General features: G+C 42.4%; 1 protein-coding gene across 1 annotated transcript; it reads right to left on the bottom strand.

The window, feature by feature from the left end:
- Positions 1-234: 234 nt before the first annotated feature.
- LOC135467696 (bridging integrator 3-like) lies at positions 235-18,200 on the bottom strand. Its single transcript, XM_064745508.1, is given in 13 exon segments — positions 235-1,554; positions 3,195-3,329; positions 3,669-3,698; positions 3,700-3,750; positions 3,953-4,013; positions 4,094-4,134; positions 4,470-4,576; positions 4,578-4,607; positions 15,413-15,474; positions 16,245-16,285; positions 16,847-16,898; positions 17,212-17,265; positions 18,092-18,200. Coding segments are annotated over 12 exon segments (765 nt in total). The 5' UTR covers positions 17,220-17,265; positions 18,092-18,200; the 3' UTR covers positions 235-1,407.
- Positions 18,201-18,219: the final 19 nt, after the last annotated feature.

The following is an 18,219-nucleotide window of genomic DNA, read 5'->3' as shown; positions in this document are numbered from 1 at the left end:
CTGCCAGCTGCCCCTTCATTGCAACTGTTCATATATCCAACGTGGGCTTTAGCCCAGGGTCAATAGTAAGTCGACAGCAGTTTCTGGACACTCAGCAGTTTCCGGACACTCTGTCAATATTTACTTTCAAGAGAATGATACTGTCTCGTAAAACTTTAAAAACTTAAGAGTGAAGGCGTTTGATGCAATAACCTTGACACATCAATTTCATTAAATTCCATTCATTGCAGTACAATTCTTCCCGAGGTATCGTAGCCTATCCAGTAGACTGCGAAAATCATCAGGCGAAGAAAAAACAAATCAAAACACAGCAGGTTTTTCTCACTCGTGGGTTTACACATTATATTAATAATCTACCTGCGATCTTATAACCATTATAATTTGTTATAACTTGTTATAAATTGCGATGTTCACGAGTATCGTTCATTTACCCACCAAGTACAAAGATTCTATTATATTTTGACGTCACATAAACATAAAAATTCATAATGTCACAATTTTAATACACACATACCCTCTGGAGCCTGCCCATGGTACTATTTAAAAATAATCTCAAGCGTTTATAATAATGAATGCGGGAGACACCATGCTATTTTGCAGAAATGATGTAAATGGAGTTGCTGTCATGGCAGTTGTCGTTTTCGTGTGTCTATGTATATAACATTATAACTAAACGCCGTCATGAAATCAAAAACTAAATTCCACCTCTGTGCAATGAATCATAGATAGTTTATCCGAGCAATGATAAATTTGATTGGGCTGACAGTACTATACTTCAGATTTGCCTTTGTGGCCCAATTAAATACTAACTTTTACTGACATTATTACTGGTAGATGAGGGTTAAAGAGTAGCCATATTTTTTGATGGCACTTGGACGTTCTTTTTATTTCACTGTTCTCCTACCACAACCATTTTAGAAATGTTTCCATTGCTCCTGAGTGCAACCCAGTATAAATGTCACAAGGAATTGTTCAGAAGACAAAACTGAGTAGAACAGGGACTGGTCTCCAATAGCCTAATGTCAAGTGTTATAGCACTGTCACTGAAAGCCAGTCAGAAATCAATCATTAGTCTAAGTTCTACGCTGATGACCACAATGTCATTATTCGGCGTGCTTGTATCAAAGTTTCACGTAACTAGCACCAATGGCGATTAACACATAAAAAACAGTCTGGCATAGTGGTCACGGTGATCACAACATTTACACTGCATACGATCAGCATTCCATTCTCACTTTTAAGCCATACCCAATATCTGCAACACATCCTATAATATAAAATGAAAGTGAGACTCGTCATGGATTATTGGATCAATTTGAAAGATTCTTTCCAGCAAAGGCTGGTTGTGGAAGCATGATTTGTTGGTGTTCAAATACTGTCAATTAATAAACAAGCCACATCCATCTCTCAATCAACAGTGATTGACAGGGCTTTGATGTCTGTCAGTTTTTGTTGCATCACAGCGCTGTAATCTTCATCTGAGAGGCCATCTTTGTCCGTCATTTGGTGGGAGAGCTCACTGTATATCTTGAAAGCCTCTGCGTGATAGGAAACCTGAAGATTTAATATGAGGGATCAGGTCTGGCTAACCAACCAGTAAAGACTACCCGTATGTTTACAGGTTTTACAATTTACATCCAACCTTCATCTTGACCAGTGCTAACTGATACAGTAAATATTATCAGATGAACACCTAATCCAATAATTTTCACTAAATGAACCTTATATAAAGAACCAGCATTTCCATTAACACCTGTGGCTATAATACAGTACCTGCTTCCTCACTAATGCCTCTAGGTTAGGGTGGAAGTAATCTACCCTGTCACAAACCCCTGTGGCTATGATACAGTACCTGATTCCTCACTAATGTTTCAAGGCTAGGGTGGAAGTAATCTGCCCTGTCACAAACACCTGTGGCTATGATACATTCCCTGCTTCCTCACTAATGTCTCAAGGCTAGGGTGGAAGTAATCTATCCTGTCACAAACCCCTGTGGCTATGATACAGTACCTGCTTTCTGACTAATATCTCAAGGCTAGGGTGGAAGATATCTCCCCTATCATAAAACACCTGCTATGATACAGTACCTGCTTCTTCACTAATGTCTCAAGGCTTGGGTGGAAGTAATCTGCCCTGTCACAAACACCTCTGGCTATGATACAGTACCTGCTTCCTCACTAATGTCTCAAGGTCAGGGTGGAAGTAATCTATCCTGTCACAAACCCTGTGGCTATGATACAGTACCTGCTTCCTCACTAATGCCTCAAGGCTTCCGTGGAAGTAATCTATCCTGTCACAAACCCCTGTGGCTATGATACAGTACCTGCTTCCTCACTAATGTCTCATGGCTAGGGTGGAAGTAATCTTCCCTGTCTCAAACACCTGTGGCTATGATACAGTACCTGCTTCCTCATTAATGCCTTAAGGTTAGGGTGGAAGTAATCTCCCCTGTCTCAAACACCTGTGACTATGATACAGTACCTGGTTCCTCACTAATGTCTCAAGGCTAGGGTGGAAGTAATCTCCCCTGTCACAAACACCTGTGGCTATGATACAGTACCTGCTTCCGCACTAATGCCTCAAGGTTAGGGTGGAAGTAATCTGTCCTGTCACAAACACCTGTGGCTATGATACAGTATCTGCTTCCTCACTAATGTCTCAAGGTTAGGGTGGAAGTAATCTCCCCTGTCACAAACACCTGTGGCTATGATACAGTACCTGCTTCCTCACTAATGCCTCAAGGCTTGGGTTGAAATAATCTATCCTGTCACAAACCCCTGTGGCTATGATACAGTACCTGCTTCCTTACTAATGTCTCAAGGCTTGGGTGGAAGTAATCTGCCCTGTCACAAACACCTATGGCTATGATACAGTACCTGCTTCCTCACTAATGTCTCAAGGCTAGGGTAGAAGTAATCTGCCCTGTCACAAACACCTGTGGCTATGATACAGTACCTGCTTCCTCACTAATGCTTCAAGGTTAGGGTGGAAGTAATCTGCCCTGTCACAAAACTCCTGTGGCTATGATACACTGCCTGCTTCCTCACTAATGTCTCAAGGTTAGGGTGGAAGTAATCTGTCCTGTCCCACACACCTGTGACTTTTAATACAGCACCTGTTCCCCTACTAGGGCCTTAAAGCTAGGCTGGAAGTAATCTGCCCTGTCCAGCACACCTGTGACTTTGATACAGTACCTGTGACCTCACCAGTGCCTCAAAACTAGGCTGGAAGTAATCTGTCCTGGCCTCATACAGCTTTGGCATCTCTTCCATTAGGGTGGAGTGCTGGGTCTCAAATTCTTCTTTAGCATTTTGTAAAACTTTTTTACTCTGAAAAAATCAATGGAGTGTAATACTAAAAACCATAGGCACTGGAATTCTTCTTTGGCATTCTTTCTTTACTCTCCAAACATCACTAGTGTGTCTCTTAGGAGAAAACTCTGAATATTAATGAATATTAAATATTAAAACGTAGATCAGATGACCGTTAAGATATTTTATGACATCTGTCTGAACTGATTGGTCCAGTTGACTAAAGTGCAGAAAGTTTTTGCTGAAAGTCAGACAAATTATAAGCTCTCCCATAGGCTCCCTTTTCACAAAGCTGTTGCAACATATGTTACATAGAAATGTTAAAAAAATGAAGTATAAATTCGTAAATGAACTTACTGTCTCTCTCTTAACCACATTGCCCCCAGTTTCTCTCTCGCTCTTGGTATTTGTCAATTTTGGCCTGGCATTTGTTATACTCCTATCAAAGAAATGTCATCATTGAACAACAACATTATCATAAGTATTAATAATGCAATAAGTTAAAAAAAAAAACAAAAAAACATTTTGACACATTGATCTTCTACAATTCACTGTTCACAGCATCATCATGTTTAAAGCTTCAACCAACAATAACTTTCACCTTCTTCACAAAATAATGACTGTATGACAATAGAACATACCTGTAGACTTTGCTGCCTCTTCTTTATTGCGGCCTGAACACCCGGGAAAATACTGCTTAATCTGCAAAATAGCATGGAAAAGGTTTATATGCTCTGCTGAAAGAATTTAGTCTGTTACCAAATATGCTGAATCGGACTTACTTTTTAGTAGGTTCCATCACCACTTTCTGACAGCAGGAATTCTGAAAAAACAAAACCAAGACATCCATATATTATCAAATCAGAGGTACCGTAATCAATAACTGGTTAAAAACCAATAATACAAACCTACATGTTTGCAACATGTGAAACCCTTTAAATTCTAGCCTGAATTGAGTTCAAAGTACAATAAAATTATTGGCACTTGTTTCAATTTGTGCAGAAAGGCCATGACAGTTTTTTTTTATCTATAATACCTTTAAGCTGAAATTTTGGCAGTTCCACACCACATTATATTATCAGTTTTATTTGTAATATTCCACATGCTGACTGCATGCTATCGTTTTGGACATGTCCTCAGTGATTGGCCAATACTCACAAGTTCTTGTTGATGATGCTCCAATCGTACAGCAGCATGGTCCCAATCTTCTACCAAAGATTTTAGTTCTGTATCCTGCTGACAGAGGGCACTAGCAAGAAGATCCCTGGGGAATTTTTCTTTCGGCTTTTGCTGTGGCTATTAGGAGTAGAAATGAAACTCGGAAATTTGCATATTTTCAAATCTTTCAAGGCATACATGTGTTTTCTTTAAAACGTGGCACCTAACTCAAGAATTTTCCAACATACAGAAATTCATTCAGACAAGAGATGGACACTACAAACAAATTCTTCAAGAATTATTAACTTTTTATTTTGCTCATTAGTGTTTTGAAAATTTGTCACTCATATGACGGCAACCCAAATGGAGGAAGCCATGATCTCAATGTGTATCTGGACAAAACCACTTAACCTCAATAGGTACGGTACATGACAGTCAGGAGGAAGCTACACAACCTCAATAAGTATGGTACATGGCAGTCAGAGGACGCTACATAACCTCAATACGTACGGTACATGGCAGTCAGAAGGACGCTACATAACCTCAATAGGTACGGTACATGGCAGTCAGAAGGAAGCTACATAACCTCAATAGGTACGGTACATGGCAGTCAGAAGAAGGCTACATGACCTCAATACGTACGGTACATGGCAGTCAGAAGGACGCTACATAACCTCAATAGGTACGGTACATGGCAGTCAGAAGGACGCTATATAACCTCAATAGGTACAGTACATGACAGTCAGGAGGAGGCTACATAACCCTCAATAGGTACAGTACATGACAGTCAGGAGGAGACTACATAACCTCAATAGGTACGGTACATGACAGTCAGAAGACGCTACATTAACCTCAATAGATACGGTACATGGCGGTCAGAAGGAGGCTACATAACCTCAATAGGTACGGTACATGACAGTCAGAAGGACGCTACATAACCTCAATAGGTACGGTACATGGCAGTCAGAAGGAAGCTACATAACCTCAATAGGTACGGTACATGACAGTCAGAAGGAAGCTACATAACCTCAATAGGTACGGTACATGGCAGTCAGAAGGACGCTACATAACCTCAATAGGTATGGTACATGGCAGTCAGAAGGACGCTACATAACCTCAATAGGTATGGTACATGGCAGTCAGAAGGACGCTACATAACCTCAATAGGTATGGTACATGACAGTCAGGAGGAAGCTACATAACCTCAATAGGTACGGTACATGGCAGTCAGAAGGAGGCTACATGACCTCAATAGGTACGGTACATGACAGTCAGGAGGAAGCTACATAACCTCAATAGGTACTGTACATGACAGTAAGGAGGACACTACATAATCTCAATAGGTACGGTACATGGCAGTCAGAAGGAAGCTACATAACCTCAATAGGTACGGTACATGGTAGTCAGAAGGACGCTACATAACCTCAACAAGTACAGTACATGGCAGTCAGAAGGAAGCTACATAACCTCAATAGGTATGGTACATGGCAGTCAGAAGGAAGCTACATAACCTCAATAGGTATGGTACATGACAGTCAGGAGGAAGCCACATAACCTCAATAGGTACAGTACATGGCAGTCAGAAGGAGGCCACATGACCTCAATAGGTACGGTACATGACAGTCAGGAGGAAGCTACATAACCTCAATAGGTACTGTACATGACAGTAAGGAGGACACTACATAATCTCAATAGGTACGGTACATGGCAGTCAGAAGGAAGCTACATAACCTCAATAGGTACGGTACATGGTAGTCAGAAGGACGCTACATAACCTCAACAAGTACAGTACATGGCAGTCAGAAGGAAGCTACATAACCTCAATAGGTATGGTACATGGCAGTCAGAAGGAGGCTACATAACCTCAATAGGTATGGTACATGACAGTCAGGAGGAAGCCACATAACCTCAATAGGTACAGTACATGGCAGTCAGAAGGAGGCTACATAACCTCAACAAGTACAGTACACAACAGTCAGGAGGAAGCTACATAACCTCAATAGGTACAGTACATGGCAGTCAGGAGGAGGCTACATAACCTCAATAGGTATGGTACATGACAGTCAGGAGGAGGCTACATAGCCTCAATAGGTACGGTACATGACAGTCAGGAGGAGGCTACATAACCACAATAGGTACGGTACATGACAGTCAGAAGGAGGCTACATAACCTCAATAGGCACAGTACATGACAGTCAGGAGAAGGCTACATAACCTCAATAGGTACGGTACATGACAGTCAGGAGGAGGCTACATAACCTCAACAGGTACAGTACATGGCAGTCAGAAGGAGGCTACATAACCTCAATAGGTACGGTACATGACAGTCAGGAGGGAGCTACATAACCTCAATAGGTACGGTACATGGCAGTCAGAAGAAGGCTACATGACCTCAATAGGTATGGTACATGACAGTCAGGAGGAAGCTACATAACCTCAATAGGTATGGTACATGGCAGTCAGAAGGAAGCTACATAACCTCAATAGGTATGGTACATGGCAGTCAGAAGGACGCTACATAACCTCAATAGGTATGGTACATGACAGTCAGGAGGAAGCCACATAACCTCAATAGGTACGGTACATGGCAGTCAGAAGGACGCTACATAACCTCAATAGGTATGGTACATGACAGTCAGGAGGAAGCTACATAACCTCAATAGGTACGGTACATGGCAGTCAGAAGGAGGCTACATAACCTCAATAGGTACGGTACATGACAGTCAGGAGGAAGCTACATAACCTCAATAGGTACTGTACATGACAGTAAGGAGGACACTACATAATCTCCATAGGTACGGTACATGGCAGTCAGAAGGAAGCTACATAACCTCAATAGGTACGGTACATGGTAGTCAGAAGGACGCTACTTAACCTCAACAAGTACAGTACATGGCAGTCAGAAGGAAGCTACATAACCTCAATAGGTATGGTACATGGCAGTCAGAAGGACGCTACATAACCTCAATAGGTATGGTACATGACAGTCAGGAGGACGCTACATAACCTCAATAGGTACAGTACATGGCAGTCAGAAGGAGGCTACATAACCTCAACAAGTACAGTACATGGCAGTCAGGAGGAGGCTACATAACCTCAATAGGTATGGTACATGACAGTCAGGAGGAAGCTACATAACCTCAATAGGTACAGTACATGGCAGTCAGGAGGAGGCTACATAACCTCAATAGGTACTGTACATGACAGTCAGGAGGAGGCTACATAGCCTCAATAGGTACGGTACATGACAGTCAGGAGGAGGCTACATAACCACAATAGGTACGGTACATGACAGTCAGAAGGAGGCTACATAACCTCAATAGGCACAGTACATGACAGTCAGGAGAAGGCTACATAACCTCAATAGGTACGGTACATGACAGTCAGGAGGAGGCTACATAACCTCAACAGGTACAGTACATGGCAGTCAGAAGGAGGCTACATAACCTCAATAGGTACGGTACATGACAGTCAGGAGGGAGCTACATAACCTCAATAGGTATGGTACATGACAGTCAGGAGGAAGCTACATAACCTCAATAGGTATGGTACATGGCAGTCAGAAGGAAGCTACATAACCTCAATAGGTATGGTACATGGCAGTCAGAAGGACGCTACATAACCTCAATAGGTATGGTACATGACAGTCAGGAGGAAGCCACATAACCTCAATAGGTACAGTACATGGCAGTCAGAAGGAGGCTACATACCCTCAACAGGTACGGTACATGACAGTCAGGAGGAAGCTACATAACCTCAATAGGTACGGTACATGGCAGTCAGAAGGAAGCTACATAACCTCAATAGGTACTGTACATGGCAGTCAGAAGGAGGCTACATAACCCCAATAGGTACAGTACATGGCAGTCAGAAGGACGCTACATAACCTCAATAGGTACAGTACATGGCAGTCAGAAGGAGGCTACATAACCTCAATAGGTACGGTACATGACAGTCAGAAGGACGCTACATAACCTCAATAGGTACGGTACATGGCAGTCAAAAGGCGGCTACATGACCTCAATAGGTATGGTACATGACAGTCAGGAGGAAGCTACATAACCTCAACAGGTACAGTACATGACAGTAAGGAGGACGCTACATAATCTCAATAGATACAGTACATGACAGTCAGGAGGAGGCTACATAACCTCAATAGGTACGGTACATGACAGTCAGAAGGAGGCTACATAACCTCAATAGGTACAGTGCATGGCAGTCAGAGTGAGTGAGTGAGCGAAAGTTTTAACGTCTCTTTCAACAATATCTCAGTTTTATCGCGACAATAAAACGTCAAATAGTCGATCTACTACGGATAATTCATTTACTATTCAGTCAAAAAGGACACCAGAAGTCACATAACAAACACAGACGGTAGTTTAAAATTACAGCTTTCCTGCCATACCAATGGCAGAGAGAAAGTCAAAAATAGTATCACTTTCTACAGAATTGAAAAGTTCTGAAAGAGAGCTCACGTGATAAAAGGAATCTCGTACAGGAGCAAAGTCGCCACAGTCAAGCAATATGTGCTTGACTGTGAAGCAATGCAAGCAAAGCAATGAGGAGCATCTTCTCCTTTTAACAAATACCCATGCGTAGCACGTGTGTGACCGATACAACACCTCCTCAAAATGCAAGAGCGGAGACGATGCCGTGAAAGGGAAGGCGCTGGACCAACAAACTGACGAATATCATGCAGTTTGTTGGTTGTCTGGCCATCCCATTGAGCCTGAAACAAGCGCTTGATATAGGAGCAAATAAGTGAACGCAAGTCCGAATATGGAACGTCAGTTTGGGTAGTAACGGAATGCAAAGCCGCCTTCGCGGCTTCATCAACAGCAGTATTCCCAGGGATACCCATATGCCCGGGCACCCAACAAAAGACAATGACAAAATCTTCATTAAGTCGTTTAAACATCTCCCTGATAGACAGAATGTCTGGATGTACAGGCGAACTAGCCTGAATTGCCTGGAGGCAGGAAAGGGACTCAGAGCAGATGAGAAATCTGCTACCTCCTAGCTCTGGAATGGACCGAAGTGCGCACAAAATTGCCTTGGCTTCCGCAGTAAATACAGAACAGGAATTTGGAAACCGAGTTGAAACGGTTCTGGGTCCAAGGACAGCGGCAGAAGCCACGCCATCATCATTCTTGGAATCGTCAGTGAATATGCGGTGATAAAATGGATACTTTGAACACATATTACTAAACTCCTGCTGGTATACTAAAGGGTTGGTGGAACATTTCTTCAGGGAGGAGAGCGAGGTATCAACCTGAGGCTCAGGACATAACCACGGTGGATCTTCCTGGATGCGTATGGGGGTGATAGTATCCAGCCCAAGTCCAGCTGCTTGCACATGTTCCTGGATGCGGACACCCAGTGGAGGAACAATGGATGGCTTCTGAGCATATAAGTCTACAAATTCCGGATGGAAGACACAATCAAAGGCTGGGTTGGATGGATTGGCTCTAAGCTTGGTGATATACTGTAAGGATAGTTTAGTTCTTCGAAGCTCCAGGGGAGGCTCGTTTGCTTCAACATACAGACTCTCCACAGGAGAGGTACGGAAAGCACCTAAGCACAACCGTAGGGCCTGGTGATGTACAGTATTGAGTTTCTGCAACTGGGAGCGTGACGCACCTCCATAAACACTGCAGGCATAGTCTAGCTTAGAACCAATCAGTGCTCGATAGAGCTGAAGTAGGGTTTTATGATCCCCTCCACATCGAGCACTAGAGACAACCTTCAAAATATCAAGCGCCTTTAGGCATCTGGCTCTAAGATAATTAATGTGAGATTTAAATGTAAGGTGCTTATCGAAGATCACCCCGAGGAATTTTGCCTCTGGCACAACCTTGATGGGGGATCCATCTAAAAATACCTTGGGGTCTTCATGGGGGAAGTACTTCCGACAAAAGTGTACGCAGTTAGTCTTCCACTTGGAGAACTTAAATCCGTTCTCCAGTGCCCAGGCATGGACTTTGTTAAGGCAAATCTGCAGCTGTCTCTCAATAGTCTGCATAAAGAGAGTAACTGATAAAATGCTGCCTTGAGGAACCCCCTGGTCTTGTTCAAAGTAGTCAGATAGGGTAGCCCCAACCTGAACTTGGAAGTGACGATGGTCTAAGAATTTACGAATAAAGTCAGGAAGCCGACCTCTAAGTCCAAATCCATGCATATCTTTCATAATGCCATATTTCCAAGTAGTGTCATATGCCTTTTCCAGATCAAAAAAGACAGATACGACATGGTCACGATTAACGATACCGTTCTTAATAAAGCATTCTAGACGAACAAGGTGATCAACAGTACTGCGATTCTTTCGAAATCCACATTGAATGTCGCTTATCAACTCATTAGTCTCCAAAAACCAAACCAAGCGATCGTTAATCATCCTCTCCATAGTCTTGCATACACAACTGGTTAAGGAAATAGGACGATAGTTATTTGGATCGGTAGAATCCTTTCCGGGCTTTGGGATGGGGACAATAATAGCGTTTTGCCATGAGGCAGGAAAATTCCCGGAAATCCAAATGGTATTAAAAATTCCAAGAAGCACCCTCAAGGAAGATTCTGGAAGGTGTTGTAAAAGCTGATAGTGGATATCATCTGGCCCTGGAGTTGAGTCATGGGCCTTGCTAAGGGATGCGGATAGTTCATGTAGAGAAAATGTAGCATTGTAGGATTCTTCATTTGAGGATGTAAAATCAAGAGGACTTGCCTCGGTCCGTTCCTTGTTACGCTGGAACTGAGGCAAGTAATTATCTGAAGACGAATGGTGCGCAAAAGAAGCACCCAACCTATTGGCTATGTCAAGTTTTTTCAAGAATTATTCCCGTCTTTAAGATGATTGACAGTGACATTGGATCCCTTGCCTTTGATGCGTTGGATCATATTCCAGACTTTTGACATAGGGGTACGATAATTAATCTTAGAAACATAACGTTTCCAAGAGTCACGTTTGGACTGTTTGATAGTCCTACGAGCTTTAGCTCGAGTACGCCTAACATCGTCTAAATTAACGGGAGATGGTCTACATTGGTACACGCGCTCAGCACGTTTCCTGAAACGCCTAGCTCATTTACAGTCCTCCGTGAACCACGGTTTCTTAATACGAGGAACCGCACAAGATTTCGGGATACGTTTGGAGGCTACATCGATTAGCTGATCTGAGAATAACTGGATAGGATCAACTGCATCAAGAAAAAGGTCGCTAGTAAGTGTTTCACCACACAGAACAGCAAAGCGGGGCCAGTCTGCTTTATCATAATTAAAGCGTGGAAGGGAGGAAGATACCGGCTCCCCAAGGGTAAGTATGGTGGGGAAGTGGTCGCTTCTGCACAGATCATCATGGACGCTCCAGCTGAATTCCGATCTTAGCCCTGCATCAGCCAGAGCTAAATCAAGGACCGAATAAATTCCCTTTGCAGGATGAAGGTAAGTATGTGTGCCATCATTTAAGACGCATAGAGAGTTATTAGATATAAAATCCTCCAATACAGAGCCCTTCTGGTTACGTTTAGAGTCACCCCAGAGAACACTATGGGCATTAAAGTCCCCCAAAAGAAGACACGGTTTAGGTAATTGGTCATATAAATTTCGCAGCTCTTGTTGGAGAAGAGTAGAAGAAGGTGGTATATAAATAGAACAGGTTGTTAATACTATACCCAGTGTGATACGCACCGCCACCGCCTGCAAATCGGTGTTCAGTGCCATTCTATTGTGTATTACACCCTGCCTAATCAAAAGAGAAGAACCCCCTGATGCCTTTCCATTCGTAGACGTGGCAACAGCGTGATGAGATACATAACCTCGACATTGATAACTAGGATCAGTCATCAGAGTTTCCTGCAAGCTAAAAGCTACAGGATTGAGGTCTTGAGCTAACATCTGGAGCTCTGCGAGGTTACACCTCAATCCTCTACAGTTCCACTGTAAGATCTTTGTAGTAGCCATTATTAATATTTATTTATTCTTTTTCTTTTTTCTGGACTTCTTGTACATTGCTGCCCTACGCTCAGCAAAATCCTCCTGTGACAACGTTATCAACTTCCTCTGCTTTTTAACCTTGTCAACTTTAGAGTCTCGTCGCAATGTGCAATAATACGACCCCAGGGATGTTGAGACAGGTACCAAGACCTCACCCTTGCCACTGGTATAGGCAGGCAAGTCTTCGGGTGCATCCATTTCCGAAAGAGATTCCTCCATATTGGATTCTCCACCAGCCCTAAACATATCAGATTGCTGAGAGCTTCCCTGAGGATCAAGGCAATCTGCTATATCTCTAGTGTCTAACTGTGACATTGTAGACGGGTCAGGGCTGAACGTCCTACCCCATAAGGACAGACTCTCACCAAGTGCACCTTTGGAGGGCGTCACGCCACTGGATTGCGTCTCCTTAATGCAGGATGGCGTAGTATTCGAAATTTCTGACGATCTAGGGGGTGAGGAGGAATTCGAGTTTTGATTCATACTGACAACCCACTCCGGGCTATTTGACGTCTGAGATGCCTCGCAAAGGCTCTGGGGCCCACCTACTACTGGCGATTCGCTTAACTTCCTGACCTTATTTGTAGCATCAATGCGCTTATTTCGAATCTTTTTGCTGGAGGACATGGAGTTAGTGACAACTTGCCACTCTCCAGCTTCGTTGTCAGCAGCAGAGTTATCCAAAGTCCCTTTATTTTGTTGACTGGAAGGAACAGACTCGCCAGAAACCCCAATTTCCATATCATTCCCATGTCCCTCACTATAATTACCATCATCATCTCCTCGACCTTCATTCTCATCTTTATTGTCACCTTCAACTTCATAAACATTACTATCTTTATCATCATCATCATTATCGCCATTGTCATTTTCATCGCTCAGCGGGCAGTCCTTTTGAAAGTGGCCTGCTTGTTTACCTGCTTATCAAACCTCCAATAGTGTCATCGGGCACCTCGATCGGACATCGACATCTAACCAGGAGCCTTTGCTCCTCCACATCATATATTGGACAATCTACCCCGTTAAATGAGAAGCCGCTAGCCAACAGCTGTTCCTTCACAGTTTGCGTAGCCACTGTAACATTCCAGACATCTCTAGAGACATTGATTAGTCCCTTTAGGACATTAGGCCCACTCCCCACTAACTCCTTTAGCCGATTGTATACTTCAACCGGTTGTACACCTCCCTGTATTACAAGCTTAAGGCTTAAGGGTCTATTTACTCGCCCTGCCCACAACATTGTGGGCCAGGGCGAGAACTACTACCCTAAAGAGATGACCACAACTATGCGTTTGGAACAGTGTGGATGCCGAGTGCAAAATAGATACGATATTACAAAGTGGAAATGCACTAAACTATGTACAGGCTATTTACAAAGAAGCTAGTGAATACGTCCTGCCTCTAAGAGCGACAGAACGTAATGTCACACCACCTTCAGACTGGGTGACCACTAAACAAAAGCTGAGAGCGCAAAGGCTAGTTCCACGGCCAGCCAGGGACGACATGGCAGTCAGAAGGACGCTACATAACCTCAATAGGTATGGTACATGACAGTCAGGAGGAAGCTACATAACCTCAATAGGTACGGTACATGGCAGTCAGAAGGAGGCTACATGACCTCAACAGGTACAGTACATGGCAGTCAGAAGGAGGCTACATAACCTCAATAGGTACAGTACATGGCAGTCAGAAGGAGGCTACATAACCTTAATAGGTACGGTACATGACAGTCAGGAGGAAGCTACATAACCTCAATAGGTACGGTACATGGCAGTCAGAAGGAGGCTACATGACCTCAACAGGTACAGTACATGGCAGTCAGAAGGAGGCTACATGACCTCAATATGTATGGTACATGACAGTCAGGAGGAAGCTACATAACCTCAATAGGTACAGTACATGGCAGTCAGAAGGAGGCTACATGACCTCAATAGGTATGGTAAATGACAGTCAGGAGGTAGCTACATAACCTCAATAGAGACGGTACATGGCAGTCAGAAGGAAGCTACATAACCTCAATAGGAACGGTACATGGCGGTCAGGAGGAGGCTACATAACCTCTAGATACCTTGCAGTCAAGAGGAAACCATACAACCTTGCTTAGTACTTAATAGTCTAGAGGAAACCACAGCACCTCAACAGTACCTGATGGTCAGGAGGACACTACATAACCCCACTAGACACCTTACAGTCAAGAGGAAACCATACAACTTCCTGCACTATTTAGTTATTTATTTTATTTCATTTCAGCAGAGTTTTACGCTGTATTTAAGAACATTTCACAAATACCAATGGTGGCTAGCATTACTGTGCGGGGAACCAAGGCAGAGTCCAGGGGAAACCCACAACCATTCGTAGGTTGCTGACAGATCTTCCCTTGGCCCTCACCTCCCTAAGTACTTGACTGTCTGGAGGAAACCACAAGGCCTTGCTAGGTAACTGATGGTCAGGAGGAAGCCATACAACCTCCCTAAGTACTTAACAGTCTAGAGGAAACTACAGAGCCTAACTAGGTACTTCAAAGAGTAGAGGAAATCAGAGAGCCTCACTAGGTACATGATGGTCAGGAGGAAACCGTACAACCTCCTTTAGTAGTTAGCAGTCTAGAGGAAACCATAAAAACTCAATGTGTGCCTGACTGTCTATAGGGAACCACAGTGATCACTGGGTGCATAACAGTCAGGAAAAAACACAAAACCACAGAACCTCATTATGTACCTGATAACCCTACTGACGTAGAAGTCACAGCCTATCCTACAGGAGCTGTATCTGGCCATGGAAGTATCTGGTCATCGGATGGCTCAACTGGCAGGTCCATCACTTACCTCACCCACCTTAACCACCTTCACCCACATTTTTCACCGATATCTTGTATACCACTTTGCCTTATGGTGTTTTAATCTAGACACAAACCATTTCGAAAAGAGTTGCACAATTTTGATGTACCAACATACCTGTACAAGATTCTATACATCTCTTCATGTCTTTGTACAACTTTTTTGTTGTATCTTCCAGCCTGTAACAAAAAAAAAATGTTAAAATGGTGAAATGACTTCTACATAATGCAGTAAAGTACTCAAGTTTTCTAAACAAATGCATATATATGAATTCACGATGTCTTCAGACCAAGCTGGCACTGTTAATTAACAACCCATTACATTTTGTTATTCTGCATAATAACCCATTTTGAATGTGAATTGAGAACAAAGCAATAAATCACAGTTCCTGAACAAGGCTGATCATGAATCAGAGTAATACTAAGTAACAATGCCCAATCATAGACTTTGTCAGGTATTTTCAAAAGTGGGTCAACCATCTCGATCTGACAGGTGTCACCTAGGCCTGTAGATAGTTAGAGACACATCCTGAGTACTTTTCACAATTTGTTTATTTGAGGCCTAAAAACGGATGATAAAATGTTTGAAACGCCATGTGATGTATCTTAGCCCAGTAGATCTTAGATCCACATGCTGCCAAGGCCCTGGAAGGTTGGTATTTCTGATGGCTGGAAGCACATTTCAGCAGATATCTAGTGACTATTAAGTCATAATAAGAAGTCAGAAATAAATTAAACATCAGTCCTTTTGTTTCGGAACTGGCACTCCCTACCGCTAATGGCACTCCCTACTGCTAATGGCACTCCCTACCAGCTAATAAACACCTTCTCTATGGCTGAATACCTAATGTGGAAAGGAAAATAGAGATGATGCCAAAATATATGTCACTTTTACATTTAAATAATGTTAGGTTGAATTTAAGAAAGCACTTCTGTAGCACCATTCTTACCCTTCTAATTTCTTAGCCTCCCTCTCAACTTCCCGTTCTGTCTGTAAAACAATATATATATATATATATATATATATATATATATATGTAAATGAACATATAAGATGTAGTAACTAATAGCAAAGTAACATAACATTCAGTTCTTAACCTAAGTCCTGAAATGTCACCACTTAAAAATTTTCCAACACAAGTATATTTCTATGTTTTGATACCCTTAAATTACATATTTTTTGTATATATTTATCAAATGTGGAACTTTTCTGGAGCTGTCATAATATAGTATTCAATTTCAGGAGTTCTGCAAGGTAGCTAGTAAGGTGTGGCGGCTTTCTCAGGGTTCTGTCTGGCACCTTGAAGGCTCTGATTGCTTTCCTCCTGAAGGTTTCTGTGTCTTTTCCTCCTGAAGGTCTCTGTCTGGTTTTCTCCTCCAAAAACCTGACCTCCACCAGAGAAGTGCAACATTCTTGGGTGGACAACACACTGATCAAGAAAATACATTAATGAAAACTATATTTATATGCTTCAAAACAATGCTAAAACTCCCTCTTCTTTTCTCACTTACTAAATCTAACTGAAATCTATACTTAAAAGACAGAACTCACAGTGCGGGATATAACACTCTTTTTAGGAGCACTGTACCGACTGAACAGGTTCCTGAAACAGAGAAACATATAAGCTGTAATTAAATTCACCTTTAAAGTGTTGGGTAAAATCAAATGTGCTCAGTTGGATAACAAGATCTGTGAAAATACAAACAATGCAAATGTGGCTTTGCAAGCACTTAAAATTAAGAAAAAACATTTTTCAGCCTATGCAGAAAGTAGCTGGTTCAAAAGGCTCAAAGAAAATTGACCTAGTCTGAGTTCAATAATTGTTGAACAACTAAACTCGATCATGACTGATAACTGTGATAAGTCAGGGGGTGGCTTGGGTACATCTTCCCACCAGACATTTGCCTGATTCTTACCTACTCATTGTTCACACTTCGTCATGTTCATCTCATTTTATACACAAATGGGAACTGTAAATAAAAAGGACACTTCTGTTTGGAATATTTGTTTAATACAACATATCAGCATTATCTAAAACAAAGTTATGATCGTGATAGACTGCAAGGTAATAGGGAGAAAACCACCTGAAATTCAGCAAGCTTGTTCAGCACGTCACAATTAAAACATCATATTTAGGAAATCCTGGTCTGATATCACAAGGTAGATTGGAGCCTAAAGCGGTGTTAGGTGTGGCATCAAACACACTTCCTTATATGGGAGATTAATGCGGGATACAAAGTGAAAGAGGAAGAGTAAGACAGGCATGTGTAAATAAACAATAACGCTGACGAGAAATTGGCCTTAGTTATACATCAATAACATCGCGAGAGGCTGAGCTAAATTTATGTTTCAATGAGTATCTGTATCATTAAAAATGCATTTATGTTCGCAACTCCTCTTAACTTCGCTCAGTTTTGCAATGTTTTTCTTTACTCTTACAGTGTGTCGTTCTATTACCTGATGATACATTTGTGTCTAGATTGTAATGGGGTGGATAGTCAAGTGTCACTGTGACACTTTAATTTTAAATGTGTGAGTATTCATACTGCTATTGTCACATGAACGGACAAACTTTTAATCCTGAGAGTTTACACTTGAAAGAAAGGTTTACTTCGCTTAATGTAACTACAGCTGCGCTAGTATAGGCCTAGGTGTTCGACGAATCCGACAATCCCGTACGGCCTTATGATGTTACTGACAGTGGCATACTTCCGCATTCATTTCCCACAATTTTAACCTGAGAATGGCAAATTTGATGTGTAAGCGTGTAATTTGTCTGGTGGAGACACTATTTACTCAGTTTAGAACTTGTTAAATCCATGGTGAAGGCCTTTGTTGGCTCACTTTCTTGAATCATTTCTTCGGACAACAACGCCTGGTCGTCCCCCAGTCGGTGTGTTTATAGGGGGCGCTGATGTTACTCG

This window comes from Liolophura sinensis, chromosome 6 (genome assembly GCF_032854445.1).
Source record: "Liolophura sinensis isolate JHLJ2023 chromosome 6, CUHK_Ljap_v2, whole genome shotgun sequence".
In the NCBI taxonomy this organism is placed as follows: domain Eukaryota; kingdom Metazoa; phylum Mollusca; class Polyplacophora; order Chitonida; family Chitonidae; genus Liolophura; species Liolophura sinensis.
This window is presented reverse-complemented; position numbering and strand designations above follow the sequence as displayed.